The sequence below is a fragment of the Protopterus annectens genome, chromosome 7.part0, assembly GCF_019279795.1.
Source record: "Protopterus annectens isolate FY-2018-M chromosome 7.part0, PAN1.0, whole genome shotgun sequence".
In the NCBI taxonomy this organism is placed as follows: Eukaryota; Metazoa; Chordata; order Ceratodontiformes; family Protopteridae; genus Protopterus; species Protopterus annectens.
In genome coordinates this window covers 1051843346-1051866110 of record NC_056739.1, presented here as the reverse complement: position 1 = coordinate 1051866110, position 22765 = coordinate 1051843346, and the positions used below count along the sequence as shown (strand labels likewise).

General features: G+C 41.0%; 1 protein-coding gene across 3 annotated transcripts in view; it reads right to left on the bottom strand.

The window, feature by feature from the left end:
- Positions 1 to 22765, bottom strand: part of FANCD2 (FA complementation group D2) — a 1694389-nt gene that overhangs the window by 197005 nt on the left and 1474619 nt on the right. For all 3 annotated transcript variants that reach the window (XM_044077594.1, XM_044077597.1, XM_044077595.1), the window contains exon 37: positions 18073 to 18166. In XM_044077594.1, coding sequence (XP_043933529.1) covers positions 18073 to 18166 — 94 coding nt within the window. The remainder of the gene's footprint in view (positions 1 to 18072; positions 18167 to 22765) is intronic.

Below are 22765 nucleotides of genomic sequence, written 5' to 3'. Positions count from 1 at the left end.
CCAACCTAACTTTATGTGTGCTAATCATTTGGCTATTGATTGGGTGACATAGGTCCCAATTCCTAAATTTTTGAGTGAGGTATTGTGTCAAATACCTTTGCTAGGTCAAGGTAGGCAGTATGCACCATTTTGCTCTTGTCCATGGCTCTTGTGACCTTCCTGAAGAAGTCCACCAAGTTTAGTAGGCATTACGTGCCCATGACAAAACTGAACTGGGATGTGTCCAGTGTTTGAAAATGTCCTATCTTTGTTTATCAGGTCCACAATAATTCCTTCCATGACCTTGCATATAAGACTAGTCAAACTTATGCGTCTATAGTTCTCTGGGTCTGCTGATGGTCAACATTTGTGTAGAGGGCTGAGAGATGCAGTCCTCCATTCCCAAGGGATGAAGTCTGTCTGGAAGCTATGGTTGAACAGAGATTTTAGTGAGCCTGACAGGTCATAGGTCATGTTTCAAGTTATTTAGAAGGCTTCATGGGATATTATCAGGACCCACTGATTTAGTGTTTTAGCTCTGGAGAGTGAAATTAGGACCTGTTCTTTAGTAATATTTGGGGAAGAAATGGTAGAGGGTATTTCCTGATGGGAAACTGGGGGTGATGGGGTTGAATTTAGAGCCACATTTATTGGCTAGCAAATTTGCTGTATCCCCTGGGTCAGTATAGGAAGTTCCATTTACTATTACTTCCACACACTGTTGGGTGTTCTTTAAGATCATATACATAACTGAAAAATGCCTTATGGTTATCCTTAGCCTGGGAGGCTATATTTGTCTCAAAGTTGGCTTTGGAAGACTTGATTAGTCCCCTAAGTTGCATGCTGAGACTGATGAGAGAGTTTTTTGTATTTTGGTCATAGCCCTTCTGATTTTTGGACAGAATTTTCTTTCTTTTGTTGTACAACCTACTGGGGGTCCACCAAGGGGACGTGTTTTTGGAATATGCCCGAAGTTCATTTCGGTTTGGTACTGCTGTTTCTATGCAGTTGTGTAGATGTTTGTACAGGGTTTCCTTAAACATTTCCACATAGGCCACCATGTTCTGAGTTTGAGGGGACTTGGAATTTAGATATGCCTTCACTTAACAGAAGGTAGTTAGCCTTGGAAAAGTTCTTAAAGCTTCTGGGGCTTTGTTGGGAGTTCAGCCTTTATATTTATGTCAAGGGCTGCTGCTTTGTGATGGGATCTGACCAGCAAGGGCATTACACAAAGGGGGGTGTGATGTTCTTTCATATTTGTTTGCACCAGATCCAGGATATTAGCACCCTTGCAGGTGTGCAGACTAGCTGTTCCAGGGAATGTGCATTCACAAAATCCAAGAATCTTTGAGCCTGCATGTTAGTGTTTGGGTAGATATCCCAGTTTATGGTGGGATAGCTGAAATCACCCATGAATATGTTTTTTAGGCTGAAGTGTGAATAACTCCAGTGCATTCAAGTATGTGATACAGCAAGCCTGGGTCATAGATGGGGATCTATAACTAGCAAGCATATGGTATTGGACTTTACCGAAGGTTACTTGGGCATGGAGTAGTGTTTGACCAATCTTGAGGTGTGCTTACTTTTTATGTAGATTGATACACCTCCACCTCTTGTCCTTTCACCTGCATTAGCTGATCTAAATGTGTGAAAGGCATTATAGCCTTGTACTACCGAGGTGCCTTCCATGGCTTTAAACCATGTCTAAGTAACTGCACAGATGTCAACACTCTCCAATCTGAGAAGTGCTTTCAGGGAGTGAAGCTTCTTGTTGAGAATCCTAGCCATGAGCACTAACACCTTTAGTTTATCTTATGTAGAAATTACTGTGTTGGATGGTTTACGAGACTGACATTACCTAAAAAAAGGCACTATAGGGGTGGATAATGCTTTTGCCAATATCTGAAAGTCTAGTGGGGGTGGGTGCAGACCATTCCTGACAAAGCAAAGTGGTCTGTCGATCATTTCTCCCAAGCTGACAAATGTTGGATCACGTTTCAATGACACCAGTAATGAAGCATGTGACAAAGGGAAAATAGTGGCAGCCCACCTATCTGGAATTTTGTAAATATTTATATGTCATTTGTGAATATTAATAAGACTTATAGAGAAACGTAACATAAAGAGATATTGCCAAACCAGCTATCTGGAATTTTGTAAATAGTTGTGTGTCATTTATGAATATCAGCAGGACGCAATTGCTTATGTTACCACTATCTCGTAACTGTAGGACATATTGCATAGACATGTGCTGAACAGATATTTTTATGCACTACTGTAACAGTATATATATATATATATATATATATATATATATATATATATATATATATATATATATATATATATATATTTTTTTTTTAACTGGAGAGTAACCTGCAAAACATAGTTGAAGTTAAGTTACTTTATAGCTGGGTCATAAATAAAAGATGTTATCTCTCAGTTTCAGTGCAGTAGCACTCACAATGTTTAGAGTTAGAAGTTTTTTGCATTGTCTTGAAAGAGACGTAATTGTTAGGTTTGAGATGTAGAAGTGTTTTATTGTTTTATGACTTCCAGGATCTGCAGGCATCTGAAGACTATGTATTTTCACAGAGAGATGTTAAATGATACCAGCTGCAGTGGGTTGTTTTTGAGCCTGGGAATTGAAGTCAGGTGACAAAGTGATGTCATGCTGCCAATATTCCAGCAGTAATATTTGATATTAATTTAAGAACTCTCTCAAACAGATATGAGACACTTTGTATTTTGTCTTTGACCTGGAATCATCCACTCACACCAAATCTGCACTTGCCTTGCTGTAAGTTTTTAGGGCATAGTAACTATTTTAGATTCAGATAGGAATAAAATAAAGTATAGCTTAGATGTTTTTTTCTTTATTTGAGACTGTACTGCAATGTTGTTTTAAATATTTCCTGTGATTCTGAACTGTGATGTAACTGATTACTTACTGAGTATTGCCTTATTTTATTATTTATTATTAAATATATTTAAACCTTTTAATTGTAGCTGGTCTGTTTAGAGATATTTAAGCTCTTAGAGTACTTGCATATCTATATGGTGACACTGTACAGGTTACTCCTAAATAGCCTTGCTCTTGGTTAGGCTACCATTTGGATTAATAGTAACATTACACAGTAGGATAGGGCATCCTTTGCTAAGGGCCTTAAAGTAGGTGATAAGAGTGGCTGATGGCAGCTGGAACTACCTTACAGTCTGGGCAGAAGGGTGCATAGCTAGTAAACCTGTGCCAGCCTTTCCCAGTTGTGTGTGCATGTTTGTATATAAATCAAACCTCAAAGTGTGTGCGTGTGTGTGTGTGAGAGCTACTTGGGCAGGGACAGAAAGCACTGGTTGGATAGAGAGGGTGCTGGAGGTTTTAGCTTGGCTACTCAGCTGAAATCTCAACTCTATAGCTGTGCCAGTGGGGAGTCTTATTGGGGATCTGGAGAAAGAGGGAGAAACCAGCCCCAGACTGACTGTGATCTCTGTGTGCTCTTAAGGGAAATTGCACTTTACTGTGCGTGTGTACTTATCCTCACAGTGTGTACGTTCCCCACTGTTGTCAGTGGTGAGGATTGAGGCTCCTTGATTACTGGGCCAGTGAAGGGGGGTCACAAAGCCAATTGTTAAAGTCAATCATCTTCTGTTTATAATGTGGTATTGTCCTTGGAGAAGTTAGAATGCTGCTCAGTGCTAGGCTTATACCTGCCTGGGACACAATCTGAATGCTCTATAATGTCTCTCTCCATATACTCCATTGAGGTATGTCTCGGGTCATTAACACCCACGTGGACTAAGACAGAGTTATGCTGGTACTTGCGGTTCAATATCCTGAGTGCATGTGTGATCTGGTGGATTCTTACACCTAATAGGCAACTGGCAGTGAGTGTCTCCTTGTTCACCATGGTGAATGGGGCATCAGTGCGTCTCACAATAGTCTCCAGTGACCAATACATTTAGTTGTTTGGCAGTTTGCCTTAAGGGCTTACAGGTTGAGACATTGCGAGATGTAGCTGTGCATATCTTAGGGAGTGTTGTCTTTGTGGAGGATAATGTAGGTGAGGTCTTTGAGATTTGGGTCGATTGCATTTAAGAGCCTCAGCATATGTGAGCCTGTGTGTCTGATTAACAGTAGGTGTACGTGTGTGTGTGTGTGTGTGTGTGTGTGTGTATATGTGTGTGTGTATATGTGTGTGTGTGTGTGTTACTGTCAACCTGTTTGGAAATATCAGTGTCTGTATGCGAGAGCTTTGCCTCCAAAGACAAAGTGTAATTACATCTCTTGCATACTGTGTCTGTCCACTTAAGAATAAGGTGGTTGTCAGTAAACATGAGACAATTAATATATTGTCTCAAGATGCCCATTTCCACTAAGCTGGCTACAGAGACACTAGGAATGGCTGCAGATCCTCTTTTTTGTGCTCTAAGAGGGGTGGTGCAACTGGGGATTAGAAACTTGGCAAGAAGGCGAGGTCTAGAACTGATCTAGAACAACACTCAGAGTAATGTTTCTCAGTGGGCAAATTAAATACACTCAGCTAGATACTTCAGAAAATAGCAAGGGAAGGAAGTTTTATATGTAAAATTACAACTCTAGATGTCTGCTTCTATGCAGGGCACTGCAAACCACTGCTGCACAGCTCAGCACAGGTTATAAGAGGCGAGTTAGAGAGAAATCCAACCAGTAAGCTTTAAACATGTAGTATAAATGCACATATAAGGCTCAGATCACACAGATACTACAAGACTAAGGTTCCTAGACTAAGTAAAATACAAGAAGAAAAAAGGGAGTAGAAATGTAATGAGACTCAGATCTGAACTGAATTCTTTAGACAGATTTAGAAGATATAGGGTAGATATTGGATTGTTGTTTTCTTACTGATTTAGTGTGTTTAGAAAGGTGACTAATGCTATGTCTGTGCTATGTATAACTTAGGCTGAAAACATGCTGAGTGGATGAAAACAGATTACCTTTAGCTAGATGGTGGAGGGTTTGCCTGCTGATACACTTTTCAAGGATTTTAGAGACTGGTGATAATATACCAATTTGCCTAAGCATACAATATATTGATCATGGTCATCTTTGTAAAAAAGAAGTTATGCACTCACCATAATGTACCATGTGTGTTGTCCCTCTCTCCTTCATTCTTCACTGGTTGGGTTCAGAATCGATTCTCGGTTCCGACTCGGCCGTATACAAAAGCTTGAGGCCTTCCACTGGCTTGTGGCTGTATCCCTATCCCATCATGCCCCAGGAGAGCTCCTCAGATCTTGTTTGCTGATAATAGCAGTTTCTCAATGCACTATTTTATACTTTATAGAACAATGAAGAAGGTCAGAGAACATTATTTGCCAAATGTGACCGCTCGGTCCTCCAGAAGCCAAAGGGCTGGGGGAAGAAGAGTGGGATGTGAGAATAAAGGCGACATGGACAACACACATGGAACGTTATGGTGAGTGCATAACTTCTTTATATGATGTTGTCCTGTCCCGCCTTCGTTCTCCACTGGTTGGGACAGCGTCCCTAGCACCATATTTCTTGGGGGGCTCACAGGAGAATATTCTTCAGAACAGTGGACCCAAAGGAGGCCCTGTTCCTGGAGGCCAAATCCACTTTGTAATGGGTGATAAAGGTCTGAAGCCTTGCCCATGTTGCAGCAGCACAAATGGTATCAATTGGTAGTCTAGCATGAAAGCAGAAGTTGCTACAGCTCTCATAGACTGACCCTTGACTTTACACGGAAGATCTTTGTTGTTAGATTTGTATGCAAAGGTAGTACAATCTGATAGCCATTTTGAAAGTGTGATCTTAGAAACAGGAGCACCTTTCTTAGCTTCTGAAAATGAAAGTAATAATTAGTCAGATTTTCTGAAGCCCTTTGTCCTATGTAAGTAGAAACGTAATTGCCTGTGTACATCTAGTTGGTGTAACATACATTCTGCCTTGTTGCCATAGTTGGGAAAGAACACTGGTAGTTCTGTGGACTGATTTAAATTAGACTGTGAGCATACTTTCGGTAGGAAGGATGCGTTCGTTTGCAGGGATACTCTGTCTTTGTGGAAAAGCATGTAGGGGGCTTTACTGATAATGCTTGCAGCTCTGAAACCCTTCTCGCAGAAGTGATGTTGTGTCTTTCAGCTTTTCCCGGTTAGGGGTCGCCACAGCGGAACTCCGGTCCGCTAATGATTGGCAGTAGATTTTTACGTGTCGAGTTGCCAGCCCTGACGCACAACCTTCAACAAAGGTACGCCCATTCATGCATGTCTCCAGACAGAAGACGCTTTAACTGAGAATCGAACGAGACAATGTCTTACTGTGAGACGACAGCGCTATCACAGCACCATCACTACTGAGAAGTGATAGCAATCAAAAAAGATTGTTTTCCATGTCAAGAATTTTTCTGCTCCTATAGGCTCTATTCTTTAATTTCTAACGAAACTGTTTAATGAAGGAGTAGCTGCAGCTACCATTCGAGTCCAATTAGCAGCTATTTCTAATTTTCATATAAGCGATTTAGCCCCAAATCTGATGCAAAGCCTTCCTAACGGGCACTATTTTATGAAGACCACCCATTAAGACCCCTCTACCACCATGGGACTTAAACTTTGATTTGTCCTGTTTGAGTCTTCCCCTCTTTGAACCTGCAACATCCAGCGATCTAAAATTCTTGACATGGAAAACAATCTTTTTGATTGCCAGAAGTGATGGCAGAGAGAGTTTTTCCTTCTTGCTTGCACCTGGTGAGTGTGTCCTGAACTTTTGGCCCGAAGAGTAACGAGCCATTGAAGGGGCATTAACAAAGGCAGACTTAAAAGGCTCCACAAAGTCAAACAAGTACATCCAGGAATGTCTACCCAGGGAAATTCCTAAACCCGCTGCCCTGCTCGCTCCATCTGCTGCGTAAGAAATAAGCCTCATGGAGGAGTTGACCACAGAGTTTAAGGTGGAGAGCTGAGTGGAAACCTTGTCTAGAATCCCCGCAGCTAGTGAACCTTGTACAGTACCTCCTAGCTCTTTCAGGAAATCTCTCTGCAACCTAGTAAAATGAGTTAGATAATTCAGTGATCAGTGTGCAAATGTTGCTGAAGAGAAAATGCTCTTCCCATATCTGTCCATTGTACAAGACTCTTTGTTCGGTGTATGGACAGACGAGGATGTCTCTGAAAGTTCCTTTTTGGTGGCTGCTGCCACCACCACAGCATCTACTGGGACGCCCTTAGTAACAAACTCCTTGTCCAAAGGTGCAGAAATAAACTTATTTGGCCTCCGAGGAACAGGTTCCACTGAGACTGGAGACTCCCATGCCTTTCGACTAACTATAGTCACAAGTTCGTCAAAAGGTGGAGACACCAAAGAGGTGGAAGGTCGAGACCCACAAGCCTCCAGGTATACAGACTCCTCCTCAGAAGGGTTGATGGATTTCCAGCCAGCTCTCTGCTTTAGGATTTCTAGGATGTCTGCAAAGAAGACATCCTCAGTGAGTGACCGTGGGGACCCTTCTGATTCATTGAGGTCTGTATCTGAAGTAATGGACTCCTCCGGGGAGTCTAAATGCTTCCTCTTGCATAATCTCTTTTGAGGGACCTCTTTGGTAGGATATTCTGGAGAGGTTTCAGAAGAGAGGGCTTCACCCAATGGGGCATCCTAAGGCTTTGGGTCTCCATGTCTGTGTGGATGTGATGGTACTGAGACAGACACTGGCACCTTTGGGGGAAGAATGCCTGTACCTGGGAGTGGAGCTGTCAGTGGTGACAGCACTCTCCTCATCACCTCGATGGCTGACCCACCCCTAATCCGAGGAAGCTCCCGGCTCCGAAGAACTAGAAGGCATCCCCGGATCCAAGGGGGTTGGCTCTGAGGTCGATGTAGGAGCCGAGCTCACCCATGCCGAAGCCTCAAGAGGCATGTTCAGATCAGACAACTGTCCGACCAGACTCTCCTCCCCGGACTCGACCGGAGAGCGTTGGCTATCAGACCTCTCAAGTTCAGATGGAACCGAGGATGTCAGAGCAGCAGCTGGGCCCAAAGATCCTGGTGCAGGTCTCAGGTCAGATGGTTCCACTACAACCAGTTCCAGACAATCCGGCTCCAAGGCTCCGGACTGGATCGGAGGAGGAATCGATGAAGGTAGGGTGGTCTTTGTTGGCTTCGAATTCCTCCGGGTTGCAGTTGACCGAAGTTGGCCAGCGCCGGTGTCTTCAGAAATCTCCACACCACACGATCCACATCATCGTCGGAGAGGCTTCTGGATGATTAAAAGGAGGGAGTAGGAGATCTGACTCATTAGAGAAATGGAGATCTCAGGGTTTAGGGAGACCAGTTCCGGGGACCGGCTCCATATCTGAAACTCCATCGGCACCGGAACCACAGCAGGAGCTGAGGTGGAAGGCTTTTCAGGCCCAACAGTCTTCGGGTCTAAGGAAGACTCTCTAGTCAATTTCTTTGTCGGCTCCAAATGAGTAGATCAACTTTTTCCTGACTTCTCTGTTCTAGAAGATGGGGATTTTGGTAATTTTGATGTACTCTGAGCCTCTTCAATTGTCTCTGTAAAGGGAGTCTTTAGTAACCCTCTCAAAATTAACTTATTTTCCTTTCCAACAATACTCTGCTACTGAATGCATGGCAAATGGCAAATGATTCCTGCAGATGGACTGCACCAAGTCAGTACACACAAACTGTGTGGCCATCAGTTAAAGAGATTTTGTGATTACATTTAACATACTTTTTGAACCCCGAAGGTTTGGATTCTTTAGGATCCTTAGACATTGTAATATCAATGGCAACCAACAATAATTGCTATTAGCAAAAAAAAATTTTTTTTTTGCAACAAACACCTAAGCAGTGGAAGTTAACTAGAAAAATGAAGGCAGTTTTTAGATAAAATGAATCTGCTTACTGAGAGAAAGGGTAGGAAGGGAAGAAGGCCCTCTAATTTAAACAGGCCAGTGGTAGCTCTCTAACTAAAATGAGCTTACCAGGGAAAAGGATTAACCGGATATATATTAAATTTTAAAGCTCTCTAACTTAAATGTGCTTATTTCAAATATAAGAGAAAGTTAATAGGGATAGGGAAGAGGTAAAATGGACTAGAAAGAAAATGGCAGCCAATCACAACAACAACCACCGATCAAACACACTAAGTTAAGAACTATGTACTAAATACTCTAATCTTTATCCAATTCAAAAGACACAATTATTTCAGAATATTAGAAAAAAACAAATATAGACTTAGCCACAGCCAAGATGGAGAGCACTCGATCTTGTTAGCAGCAAACCAGATCTAGGGAGCTCTACTAGGGCATGATGGCATAGGGATACAGCCACGAGCCAGTGGAAGACCTCGAGTTTTGTTTATGGCCGAGTCGGAACCAAGGATTGGTTACGAACCCAACCAGTGAAGGATGAAGGCGAGATAGGATAACATCACATCTGGAATTATGCAAGACGTGTCCATATCCATGGCACATGCTGTCTTTCAATATATCTGTAAAGTTTCCCACTGTGTGTACTATAGAGTCTGCAACTTTGTGGCAGTAGCCTGCTAGGATGTTGCCTGGTGCTACAGTGGTTACTTTCAGTGTCGGGTACCACTATTTTGACAATGTATCAATGCACTAGTTTAATAGCAACTTCTTTAAAGTGAGTGCTCATTTTACATGCAATGCTATAGTCTGTTTCACATGGGGAGAGGGTTTGGTTGCTCTTTTTTGCCTGAGCTTGTTAGACTATTACATCTAGTAATCACTATGTCCCAAGGATGCCACACTGGAAGCACACTACTAGCAACAGGAATCAGTGCCAGAGAACTGAATAAAAGAGCAGTGTTTCATCTGGCATTTAAAAGGTAAGCAATCCTCGTTGCTGGTACTAACACCAAATGTAGTAGCAAATAAAAACATACATAAAACATAAATCAAAATAACCAAGTATCTGAAGTTTAGCACTTTCATCCCTAGATTCATATTGGACTTCATCAAACTAATTAAATCTGCCTTCTGCTAAACATTAAACACCATCTCCAAGTTAATAGTCTCAAAAATGAAAATAGGTAGTACATTATTTATGAAGAACATTCATCCTTCGTCCAAGAGCATTCACATAACAGCCAAGAATAACTCAATTTTGCAAGAATGTACCCAAGTAGTTACAAAATGTACTGTCAGTCAGATAAGAAAATGTTGTCTTAAAAGACAGGTGAATATAAAATAAATTGTGAGACTCGCTTTAAATTTTTCTCCTTGATCAACTCAATAATAAAAGTAAAACAATAAAATAAGCATTGCATTTATTTCACAGTCACACAATTCTTAAAGCTAACTTTAAAAGTAATAAATAATTATATATAAAAAGTTGCGTCACTTTTTACTTACATGTATTAAGCCCAAGAGTAACAACTGAGTAGCTAATCCTTATGGGTGTCTCTAGGTATTACTACCACAATTTTTAAACCTGCTATTTTAATAATGGGATTATAAAATTTGTTCATTTAAACCTGGTGGGGAGCTGGCATTTAATCTGATCTGCCATATGAGTTCTATAGTTTTTCCTCTCATGCTCCACCTCTAGTTTCCCGCTTAACTATCTCTAAAATGCAAAATATTTTTTAATTTTTTTAATTTTTTTTTTACAGGAACTCCAAATAGCAGAATGTTTTATCATCTGTTCAATCCCCTCAGGGGAAGTAATCATGATTTCCGTCCTCTAACATGACCACTTGGTTTATTTAGTAACATTCTCGACTTGCTCCAGCTTCTATGATGGGAAGACTGAAAGTGTTTTCTAGAGAAGAATTGATGAACACCTTTAAGATTTTAACATAAATGAAAATAATGCACTATGGTAATACTCTAAAAACGATGTAGGGTATAAAAAATATTTATTTTGCTTTTTAGATAGTTAGGTATGTAGAACAGGCTGACCACGCATAGTGGGAGTTGACTGTGCTCCTCTTTCCACAGGCTGCATATTCCTTATTTCTGTCTACAGTCACATACTTCTCACTCTAAGAAAGTTCTAGTAGACTATTGTAGAATGCCTTTCTATAGTTCCACCTTTTGGCTTTGTGTGCTGCATCCTTAATCCCAAGGACGACTATACAGTGTCGCTACAATTAAAGGACAGGAGCACTTTTACTTCAAGCTTGCAAACACCATCATCTGCGTTAAGTACAATACCTAGTGATGTTATCCTCTCCTTGTACCTTCCTATAGATAGAGGAACCTTCTTGGCTTAATATCTCCACTATGTCATGCTCCCTCACCAATCTCAAAACAGGAATACTTCTGGGAGGTCAACATGTCAGGTCAACAGCACTTTTTCTCCTATCTTAAGGCCTAATGCCTATCCTGCCTATTCAGTGAATATTCCTTCTCCATCTGTAGGGCTTATCTACTGTATCTACCACAAATTATCGGTTGACAGTTCAGCACTTCTCTTTACTTGGCTTTCTAGTGCACAAAACCTCAGATCTGAAGATACAACTATATCATTACTGAACTCTAGCCAAAGGTGCTCCAGTACAAAGTACACTTAAGAGCATTCTTGTGTTTAGTCATGGTGTTAATCATAGACGATTTGTGAGTAGAACAGCAGATCAAAAACAACTAACTTACCATTTTGGTTCAGATCAGGCAAAATGTTCCTCCAAATTACACCGTTCCAGGCACTTCCATCATCACCCAAATGTGCATCATATTCTCCCTGAAGAGCCAAAGAACCTGCAGGTGGCACCTTAATCGAGCATCAATCTCTCTCTCTCTCTTTCTGATAAAACCAGATATAACAATACATTTCAAGGCTAAGAACAATTCTTTTCCCCCCTTCATTCTGGCCTGGGTGGAAAAACGGGGAGATGAATGGACAGGCTTACAGACAATCACCACCTTGGAAGAAAATGAAGCTCTTAGTCTTTCTGAAAGACCAAATAAGCTCAGTGTCCCAGGATCCTAAAACCAGATGTAATGGTCGCAAAAAAAAAAAAATCATCTAACAGAGAAAGTTAAGAGCTGGTGGAGCAGCAAGTTAAGCTTATGTTCATAGGCAGTTACCAGACATGTAGTCTAAGAGACCACTGAGGAGACTAGCCTAATTTCCCAGCTGCCACAGTGTTGTCCGGTTAAATTACTTGCTCACACAGCTGCACAGTAGGGAATTGGAAGCTGAGGGAATCAAACACTGGACTACAGAAAGTAGCTCACTAACAACTCATAGCCTTAATCATCTATGTTAACTGCCAGAAAAAAAAAAACAAACACCTGCTGTGGGAATAAAATTCACAGCCTTCTGATCTTCCCATCTGACAATATCAAAACCTTCTTCACAGTGCCTTACTTTCCAGCATCCAGTAAGAAGGATCATCAAACTACAACTTCAAAGTTTGGTGCTTTACTGACTGAGCTTACTCTTCTGAAACACATTAATCATGAAATTTCATCAAACAAGACAATAGCTCTTCAGTGGTGTGCAGAGATGCAAATCCACCCACTCCCACCCAGTACCAGCTATTTTTGCCCTACATGCCTGCCCTCAACAAGATTATGACACAGAGGTAATGCACCATGATAACAGAGTCATAACAGAGGTGTCTAACTTAAATAAGAAAAACCTGCAAACAGATCAACTGAAGTGGGTAAAGGATACTTCTGCCTAGGTGGAGAAACTCTTTTACTTGGTAAAATGTGTCTAAGGAGCACAAGGTTTCCTGACAGCTTCAATTACCTCATGACTCTTTCAAGAAAGTCAGATAGGAAAAAGAAGTTGTGTCTTACCATAATGTTCCATCTGAGTTGTTGATCTTCTTCCAGTCATCACTGATGGGTTCGGTACCGAGGCGGCCTTATACCAAGCTTGCATGCACCAAAAACTCTCGAGCTAAGCTGCTACTTACAATGCCCTTCACTCAGTTACCCCAGATCGAGTTTGCATGCAACATACAGAGGAAACAGAAAAGTCAGAGGCCATCTCTGCGCAGAAAACCTGAAACACCACAAAGACCCAGAAGATCCGCCAGGAGCCTTTGGCGGGGGCCGGTGGGAGGGTGTGATGGCTGGAAGAAGATCAACAACTCAGATGGAATGTTATGGTCATAACTTCTTAATCTGAAGTTGCTAATCTTCTTCCTATTCATCACTGATGGGACAGAATCCAAAGCTACTTAGAGAACCTAGGTGGCCCTTATGGAAGAACATTCCTGAGAACCATTGAGCCAAAGACCGCTCTTCCCCTGGAGATCAGATCCAATTTTAATGCTTGATGAAGGTATGGGGTTTAGCCCAAATGGCTGCTGCAAAGATGTCATCCATGGAGGCTATAAAGTGGAAGGCAACAGATGCTGTGATAGCCTTAGTTGAGTGAGCTATGATTTGAGCAGGCTTAGATTCATTCAAAAGCGAATATGAGAAGGTAATGCAATCCCTGAGCCATTTTGACAAAGTAACTTTAGATACTGCACACCCCATTCTAGGACCAGAAAAAGAAATGAAAAGTTGGTCCGACTTGCGAAAGGACTTAGTTCTGTCCAGGTAGAAACATAGTTGTCTATGAACATCCAATGAATGCAGGCAGTATTTTCCCTTGTTTGAATAATTTGGAAAGAATACAGGGAGCTCAATGGACTGGTTAATAGAAAAGTCGGAAACCACCTTGGGGAGAAAGGATGGATTAGTACGAAGTGATACTCTGTCCTTATGGAAGATCAGATAGGGACTCAATGCATAAGGCTTGCAACTCAGATATTCGTCTGGCTGAAGTGACTGCCACCAAAAACAATGATTTCCATGAAAGGAATTTTTGATCACATGTCGCAGCAGGTTCAAAAGGGGGTAGGAGAAAGAGACTGAAGAACCCAGGAGAGATTCCATGCCTCCACCGGTTGCCTGATAGGAGGTCTGCTATGGAAAATTCCCTTGAGGAAGGTCTTGCAAAGTTGGGTAGAAATAAGCGGGACTCCATTTGAACCATTATGGAAGTTAGAAATAGCTGCTAAATGGACTCGAATGGTGGAAGCTTATGCACCATTGTCAAACAACTCACAAAAATAATGAGAACTAGTAGCTATGGGAGTTGAAAACTGATTTAGCATCCGATCATGTGACCAGATAGAGAATCTTTTCCATTTGTCCCTGCAAACTTTTCTGGTGGATGGTTTATGGGAGGCCAAGATAATATCACGAACAGATGAGGAGAGGATTTCCTGCCTGGTAACTAACGGAAGTGGAGAAACCAAGCCGTCAACTTGGGAGTGGAAAGATTCAGTGTAGTCAACCCTTGTGGGTGAGATATGAGGTCCTGATGAGAGTCCGGGATCCAAGGAGGTTGTAACAGGTGAGGCCAGAGGAAGGGAAACCACACTTGACGAGGCCAGAACAGGGCAATGAGGATCACTTTGCTTCTCAACCAGATAGCTTTCTTTAGAAAAAGAGGGATCAGAGGTATCGGAGGATAAGCATAAAGGAGACCCGCGGGCCAATCGTGAGTCAAAGCATCTCTTGGTGACTCCCCGGGAGGGGGAAAGAAGCAAAGTAGCTGCTGCATTTTGTGTTCAAGGGGGAGGCGAAAAGGTCGCAGCATGGCTGGCCCCAACGCCTGGAGATTTCTGCCATCACACTCGGATTGAGAGACCACTCGTGAGGACGAAGGATGCATCTGCTCAGCCTGTCCGCAATCACGTTGGAGCAACCCAGGATATGCGCTGCGATTAGAAAACAGTTGGAAGCTATCGCTCAATGCCAGATTCTCATGGCTTCGCAACATAAGGGGTAGGATTTGGTCCCTTCCCTGTTTATGTACCAGACAACGGACATGTTGTCCGACTGGATAGCAATCGTTCCTGACGGAAGGAGTGGATAGAATGCTTGCAACGCCAATAGCACCGCTCTTAACTCCAGGACATTGATATGCAAGTTGACCTCTATGCTGGACCACGTGGCTTGGACTGACTTTCCCTGGAAGTGGCCCTCCCACCCTATCAGGCACTGTGTTGGGGTGCCTGGAAGGGGCGACATCAAAATTTTCATCTGTACTCATCCACCAGAGAAGATCTTCTTTGCAGGAGTTGGTGATGAGAATCTGTGAGGTCAGGGGATGAAGATTGGATATCCACTGGGACAGAAAGAGCCATTACAGAAGTATCATATGTAATCTGGCTAGGGGAACAATTGGGATGGCCGCCGCCATAGTCCCCAGAGCCTGAAGAACTTCCCTTGCAGACACCTTTCTTCGAGAGTATCACTTGAACTTGTGCCCTTAATCTCTGAAGCCTGTGAGAAATCTCTGAAGCCTGTGAGAAATCTCTGAAGCCTGTGAGAGAGGAGAGATGAGAGATGTTTGAGTGTTGAGTACTGCCCCTATAAATTCCAACTGTTGTGAGGGCTGTGCTATACGGCTGTGCGGCAAATGAGATCTGAGTGAAGGGCATTGTGGGTAGCAACTTAGTTCGAGAGGTTTTTGGTGCATGCAAGCTTGGTATAAGGCCGACTCGGTTCCGAGGGCTCGGAACCGAACCTATCAGTGATGAATAGGAAGAAGATTAACAACTTCAGATCAAGGGATTTCAACCAAGAATCATATCCTGAGGAGGAGCCAGCTTCTCTTCCTTGGACTGTGCCAGTGTAGTTTCCTGAACTGCCAGATACTCAAGAGCCTGCAAACACCATTCTCACCCAACAAGGCAACGAGGCCAAACTCTGGTCTTTCTTCTCTGAATTTTTTGATAAGGTGTTGCATAACAGGGAAACAATGAAATAAGTGCAAGAAAGCATAGCTACGTAAGTACACTTATCATAACAGAAGGTGTTTTAATGATCACTGCGCTGCAGTAACCTAGGCCATATGAGTTGTATCCTGCTAACAGTCAGCCAGCTACCAATGTTTCAGGGCACCCTCCATGTACCCAAATCATTAGTCACCTTGAGCTGAGCTGACTAAAAGACTGGTTTGAGCCCCAAGTCCTTCAGAGGTTTCATGCCAGCTGAGAGAGGAAGACACAGCCCTGAGTGGATATTGCTGAGCTTATACTGTATTACAACATGAAAGAAGTTCTCTCCTCTAGATGAAGGACACTAAACTGGGCTCCTACTTGCCTGACATAATGGAAGCACAGCTGGCTGCTAAACATCCTGTGGTACCTACCATCAATGAGTACAGGTCAGATTTGTAGGGAGAAAAAAATAATGAAAATACAAAATACTACATACATATTAATTCCTTAACATACATTACAGTTTCTCATGTTCTGTATGACTTTTATGCACTTCTTATCACTCAAAACCATTTCTCTGTCTCTAGTTAATATCTGACATAGTGGAATGTGATGTTAAAAAGAGAATATATACGTCAAGAAATATATTATTTTGCCATAAAATTAGCATTTACAGTTTTACCAAAATATATGCCTAGCCATATACACCTTTAAGCAGACACACTTAAAAGTTTGTTTCACTTTTCAAGCATTTAATATCAAAATCATCCTCCCCCCTTTAGAATAAGGAAATAATTTAGTACTGCTCTTACCTTCCAGGACTACGTTTCTACCACTTCTACTCACACACGTTTAATGCAGGTGGAGCATCTTTTGATGCTGCTTTTCCTTGTCTGTTCTCACAACCTTTGCATTTTGAGCTATGTGATGCTACCAGCTGCTATGAGGCATGTTATTTTTGGCTCCAAGTAAAGATCTTAATGCAAACTGCCTGTCCTGGAAGGGTAAACTATGGGACAGTAACAATGTAACTACCAGTATTATGATGGTGTTTTCGAGTGCAACAATCTCCCTCCCCTGCTAGTATGTTGCTGAGCAACATACTAGCACAGTAAAACCAAACAAAACAACTTTGTTGTAAAGCAGGAACATTCTTAACAGCAACGGAGTTCCCTACAGTGCAGTCAATCCTGCTACCACAAACTACCCTTCTTTCACCCCCAAGACAGTGATGCTAGCAAGCTCCCACCAATGGGAGCTCACAGAGCACCAGATCCACCTATTACCATAATATGGTGATGATCCCTGGTCCTTTCTCATGCCTGTCAGTTCTTCATGATTTACAGTCAGGAATGATAACAGATCATAGTGTGGCAGTGCAAGGCAGTTAGGAGCTACAAAAAAACTACCCAGTAAGGCAGACTGTACTCCACTTAAATGCCTTATATTGCTGTTCTATGTAGCGCCATCATAAGCCGCGGTGGTACAGCAGTAGCGTTGTTGCCTCACAGCAAGAGGTTCCCCTGTTCGATTCACGGCTGGAGTGCCTTCTGTGTGGAGTCTGCATGTCCTCCCCATGGTCGAGTAGCCTTTGAAAGACATGCGTGAATGGGCGTGCCTTCGCTGAAGGTTGGGCTTTGGGCTGGCAACTCGGCACCATAAAAAATCTACTACCAATCATTAGCGGAGCGGAGTTCCGCTGTGGCGACCCCTAACTGGGAAAAGCCAAAAAGACAAACATGTAACGCCGTCATGTTGAACTATGATAACTGCAAGGCTGTGCAAAGAATTGTGTAGCACGCACTGCAGTTGTGAGTGCTCCTGTGTACCTCTCAATAAAGAGGAAGGCTGGTATATGCTGCTGGGAACTACCATGACTAGCAGTATGGTGCACAAAGCCACTGTCTGCACAGTTTATAATTACTGGGGTATAACTTGAAAATCTGTTAAGAATTATATTCTATGAGCATGCTTTGTGTGACGTGAAGTAATATACACCTCTGACTAACTTAGCTTCACAGGGGAAATAGATGTCAACTGAAGAGCGCTTTCAGGAACAGCTTCTCTTTTCAAAGCCTCAGTCAGATCACTTCCCAAGCTAGGCTGGTTTATTTGTCAAACCAGTATGATCAATTAGATCAGGAATAAATGCTAAAGATTATTAGCAGGTCAAAGCCTTAGTCTTCTGTGCGACATTACTGAACAAAAAAATAGTTACCTTTCTTATTCTGAAGCTGAAAATCTTAAAGACCAAATAAGGGAACATTTGCACACATCAAAATAAAAATTCATTCAGAATTAACTACACATTCAAGTGAAATGTTTCACCAAACAAACTCAGTAAAGCATTAACAGACAAAAATATCAGATGTAAAATATTTTAAACACTAACCTCACTTGCATCTGTTGATTTTCCAGCAGGGATGCCTTTAACTGATTTTTCAAGTTCAGTCATCATCACACGATAGAAAACCAAAAAAGTCTGCCTGAAAGGAAATGTGGAGAGTAAAAGCTCAAATGCTTGCAATACCAGGACAATGGGTCTGAAGCATTTATATCTCTAAATAAGCAGCCTGTCTAAGATAACCATGCTGCTGCTGCTGCACCATAAAAGGAACATTTACAACAAATGTGCAGTTTTTTAGGGCCTTGTTTTCCACTTGGGTGGCACACAGCTGTAGCAGTTAGTACTGCTGCCTCACAGTGCCTGTATTGTACATGGAGTCTGCGTGGGTTTTTGCAGTATGCTGGTGCTTGGTTCTTGAGTCTGATCTTTTATGCGGAGTCTGATTTTCTTCCCAGTGTCTGAGCAGGATTTTGTCATGTGCTCTTGCTTCTGGCCACATCACAAATACATGACAATGTTCAACTAATGGTTCTCAAATTGCCCATAGGCATAAGTATGTGTGTATGCATGCATGTATACATGCATCCTGCAACAGACTAGCATTCTATCTGGAATTAATTTTGCTTTGTGCCAAATGTGTGCCATAATATGTTCTGGTTCCTCATCAAATTGAAATGGATAGAGCCAGTGACAGAGAATGAAAGAATGAATAAATATCAGTTTTACACAACTTCAGGTAAAAGGCACAGCCTCTTTTTTAAAAAATGAATTCAATCAGACCTAGCCACATTTGCTTAAAATAAACAATTTCCTTCCTGAGAACTACTTAAAAACTTAAAAATTCAGCATCTTTTCTCCCACAATACAGTGATATAAAATCAGATTTCATCAAAAATAAAATGTTATCAAAATACTAACCTAGCCTGCTAATACATCAAAGCAATTGTTCTCATAATAACCAAATTGTTTTTAAAAATATCTAAACTAATGCTTGCTTTAATATAATTTGGTAGCCTAATTCATGCAACATCTCTCCCAGAGAACCAATTAGTGCATCTCTCATCCTATATAATCTCCTTCACAGGTTGTCTGAGGATTTTCTACTATTTTCTGATAACTCCAAACATTCCCAGAGGTAGCGGTCTCTAAAGGCCCTATATACCTAAATAAGTGTCTTCTTAAATATCTAAATGAAAAACTGTACAAGTTCAGACATTTTAATGTTTCATAACTTACACTAAGAGCATCCATGAATGAGAACACTTTTATTTCCATTGTACTCGCTTCAATTTTCCCATACTCACTTCAATTTTCCCATTTTAGTTTTTATATAAGGTTTCCATATTATTTTTCCACACTACCAGCGGTGGTGGTGCTGCGGTAGTGTTGTCGCCTCACAGTAAGACGCTGTCCGGTTTGATTCTCAGCTAGAGCATCTTCTGCGTGGAGACATGCGTGAATGGGCGTACCTTTGTTGAAGGTTGTGTGTCAGGCCTGGCAAGCCGGTATGTAAAAATCAACTGCCAATCATTAGCGGACCGGAGTTCCGCTGTGGCGACCCCTAACCGGGAAAAGCCGAAAGACACAAACAAATTATTTTTCCACACTGTAGTTTGGGTCTGATGTAACTTACAATGATTTCAGGATTTCTGATTTCCTAGTATTTATAAATATTTTTAAACAGCATATAGTTTTATAATTACCCTTAACCAACTGATTGATAAGATCAGAAAAAAAAAATCAGAGCTGGACCTACCTTTACATCGAAGTCTTTAAACGAATCTACAGTTTCAATTTCTGTGCACAGTATTATATAGTCACTGTTCAGTCTATATCTCCCAAATCTCATATGCTTAATTTTTGATGCATTTATCAGCATGTTATTCTCCTGTGCCCAAAAAGTTAATTTGTCAAGCTCCTTTGTAGATATATCCTGTCTGTAACAGACATAATCAGTTTACCCATTTTCAAGTCATACAGACTACAGAACACCTTATATGACAGAGATCTGAAAGGTACAACCTAAAGAAGTATGGGCCTAGAAGAGAGCCAAGTGTGACACAGTGAAGACAAAACAGAATTCCACTTGTCCATTTTCTGTCTGTAAGCCATGTAGCTATCCATTTTATCAACATTACATTAATGCCTATGTGTTCTAATTTATTGATCACTGTTTTGTGTAATACCCTATAAAAAGTTGAAGTTAAGTCCACATAACTTACATCACAGCACACTTTTTCATTTATAGTTACATTATTATACACATCATGCTACAGGATGTTATAAATCTATTTTCAACATATGCATGCTGACATATGGTTTTAACTCCTAACTTTTCCAAATTCTTCTTCTTTTTTCGTCCTTTCCCAGTTAGGGGTCGCCACAGCGGATCACCTGTCCGCTCATGATTGGCTGTGGAGTTTTACAGTGTCGAGTTGCCAGCCCGGCACCCAACCTTCCACAGAAGGCACACACATGTACACACTCACACCTAGGGCCATTTTAGAGTGTCCAATCCACCTACAGCATGTCTTTGGGATGTGGGAGGAAACCGGAGCACCCGGAGGAAACCCACGCGACCACATGGAGGACATGCAGACTCCGCACAGAAGACACCCCAGCCGAGAATCGAACCGGAGAACCTCTTGCTGTGAGGCGGCAATGCTAACTGCTGCACCACCGTGGCCCCCCTAACCTTTCCAAATTCTAACAACAACATATCAAAAATAACACCCTTCTTTATTTTTCCTCAACAAAAAGTAAACCTGTGGGCATTTACGACTCTGGGTTTGTTCTATTCCAGTTTTCCATAAAAATGGGTTTACCAAGTGCATGTCTCCAATCTTAAGGAATCGAATGACCTAGTAAACAACAGATGTAATGGCATTATAATTTCATGCTGATGTATTCTCATGTCGGTATTATCAAGTTCGTCTCTTCCCTGTGCTCCATTTGGGCGTAGTTTGCATAGTTCTTTTTCAACATAATCTAATTATTTTCAGTATCTGAGCATCACCCATTAAAAGGCTGTTGGGGCTCTCATCTTCATTTTCCTATAAAGAATGGCACAAGATATGAAATAGATAATTTTGCCCTTCAAACTGAGGCCTAGCTGGTCCTGGTAATATCAGAAAATAATTCTTAATATAATGTCTGAACAAGGGTCCCAAATATTTAGCAACCTTTTTGTTGCTGACTTTAATGACAGTTCCCACTGGTTCTTGCTTTGGCGTTCCATAATGGGAGATACAACAGACTAATAATTTTTGGAAACCTTCAGAGAAACCAGGAAGTCCAAGGAGAAAAGACAGAATAATAATAATGGCATTCTTCATCCCTTTAACTTTCATGAAGGCTTGCAGACTATTTCCTCCTGAGTGAATCTTGTTGCTCCAGTGATGAAGACTATCAAATATCTGGAACATTTTGCTTGCAAATGAAACTATCTATGAGGGCAGTGTCATAAGCTCTTTGACAAAAAAACTGTGTAGCTCTGATGTTCAACAGTATATAATGAAATCCGCAAAACAACTTTTTCTACTATTGGTAATACTCTGATAAGGAATGTTTTCAAAAGAAACTTCTAGTATGGTGCCTTTTGAGTAGTACAGGCTATTTTAAGTGGTCTTAAGCATAAATCCGTAATAAGCTGCCAAGCAAAATTAAAACAGTAAATTTGATTATTAGCTGATTCAAGAAAGTGAATGAATGCTGTAGAGCCAAAAAAGTCAGGAAAATAATAACATATGGAAAGAAATAATATAAAAAAAAAGTGCAGATCCAAATTACGGAACTTTCTATAAGTTACTTTAAAAATTTTAAACCCAGAGAAGACAATATAATTAAATGCTCAAATTTGTGGCAAGCTCTCCAACAATATATTCAATTTATAACAGCAGCAAATAATTTAATAAAGGAGTTTAAATTCCAAGATAAAGTTCTTGTGTCAAAATATTGGAAAGAGAAAATGCCAGAGACAGAAGACAGTCATATGATAAAAGCAATCGACTTGACTATAAAATCTATTTCTCTTCAAAAACTGATGTATACCTAGTTGATGATATGGAATAATGTGTATTATACACGCCTTAGCCTGCATAAATTTAATTCCAAAAATTCACCAGTTTGTCCATACTGCAAGGATCAATCTGCTGATCTTCTTCATATGTTCTGGAGTTGCAAATGCGTATACAAACTTTGGAACTCACTAAAGATACAACTTCAGAAGATGGGTTACCAAAGTTCAACATTGTCATGGGAATTCATAGATTTACATAGTCCCCCAAAAGAACTTTCTAAATCTCAATGTATTGTATTAATCAATATCTTCTTATTAATGAAGCTATACATAGCTACTAATTGGTTAGACCCATCCAAAACATCATGGAATAACTTTAGAGTACTAGCAATAAGGCATATAGAAGCTCACAAATTACTTTTGAACCAACATAATAAAAATATACAGTCTGAAGAAGCTACGGTGAAAGCGCTTACTGTTGTGTACACGCTCTATATTAAATACGCTCATTTTAAGCATTTTTCTGCAGTATGACTACATTTTTTGGATATATTCTTCGGATATTGATAAGAGTGAAAACGTGAAGTGAGCTTTGGTTGTCTCCTGGTTTATTACCTGGATTATAATAAAAATATTAACAATCCAAAAATATGGGAACAAGTATTTAATATTGTATTAGCGTAACATCTCATATTTCAATTTAGCAAGAATTTCTACACT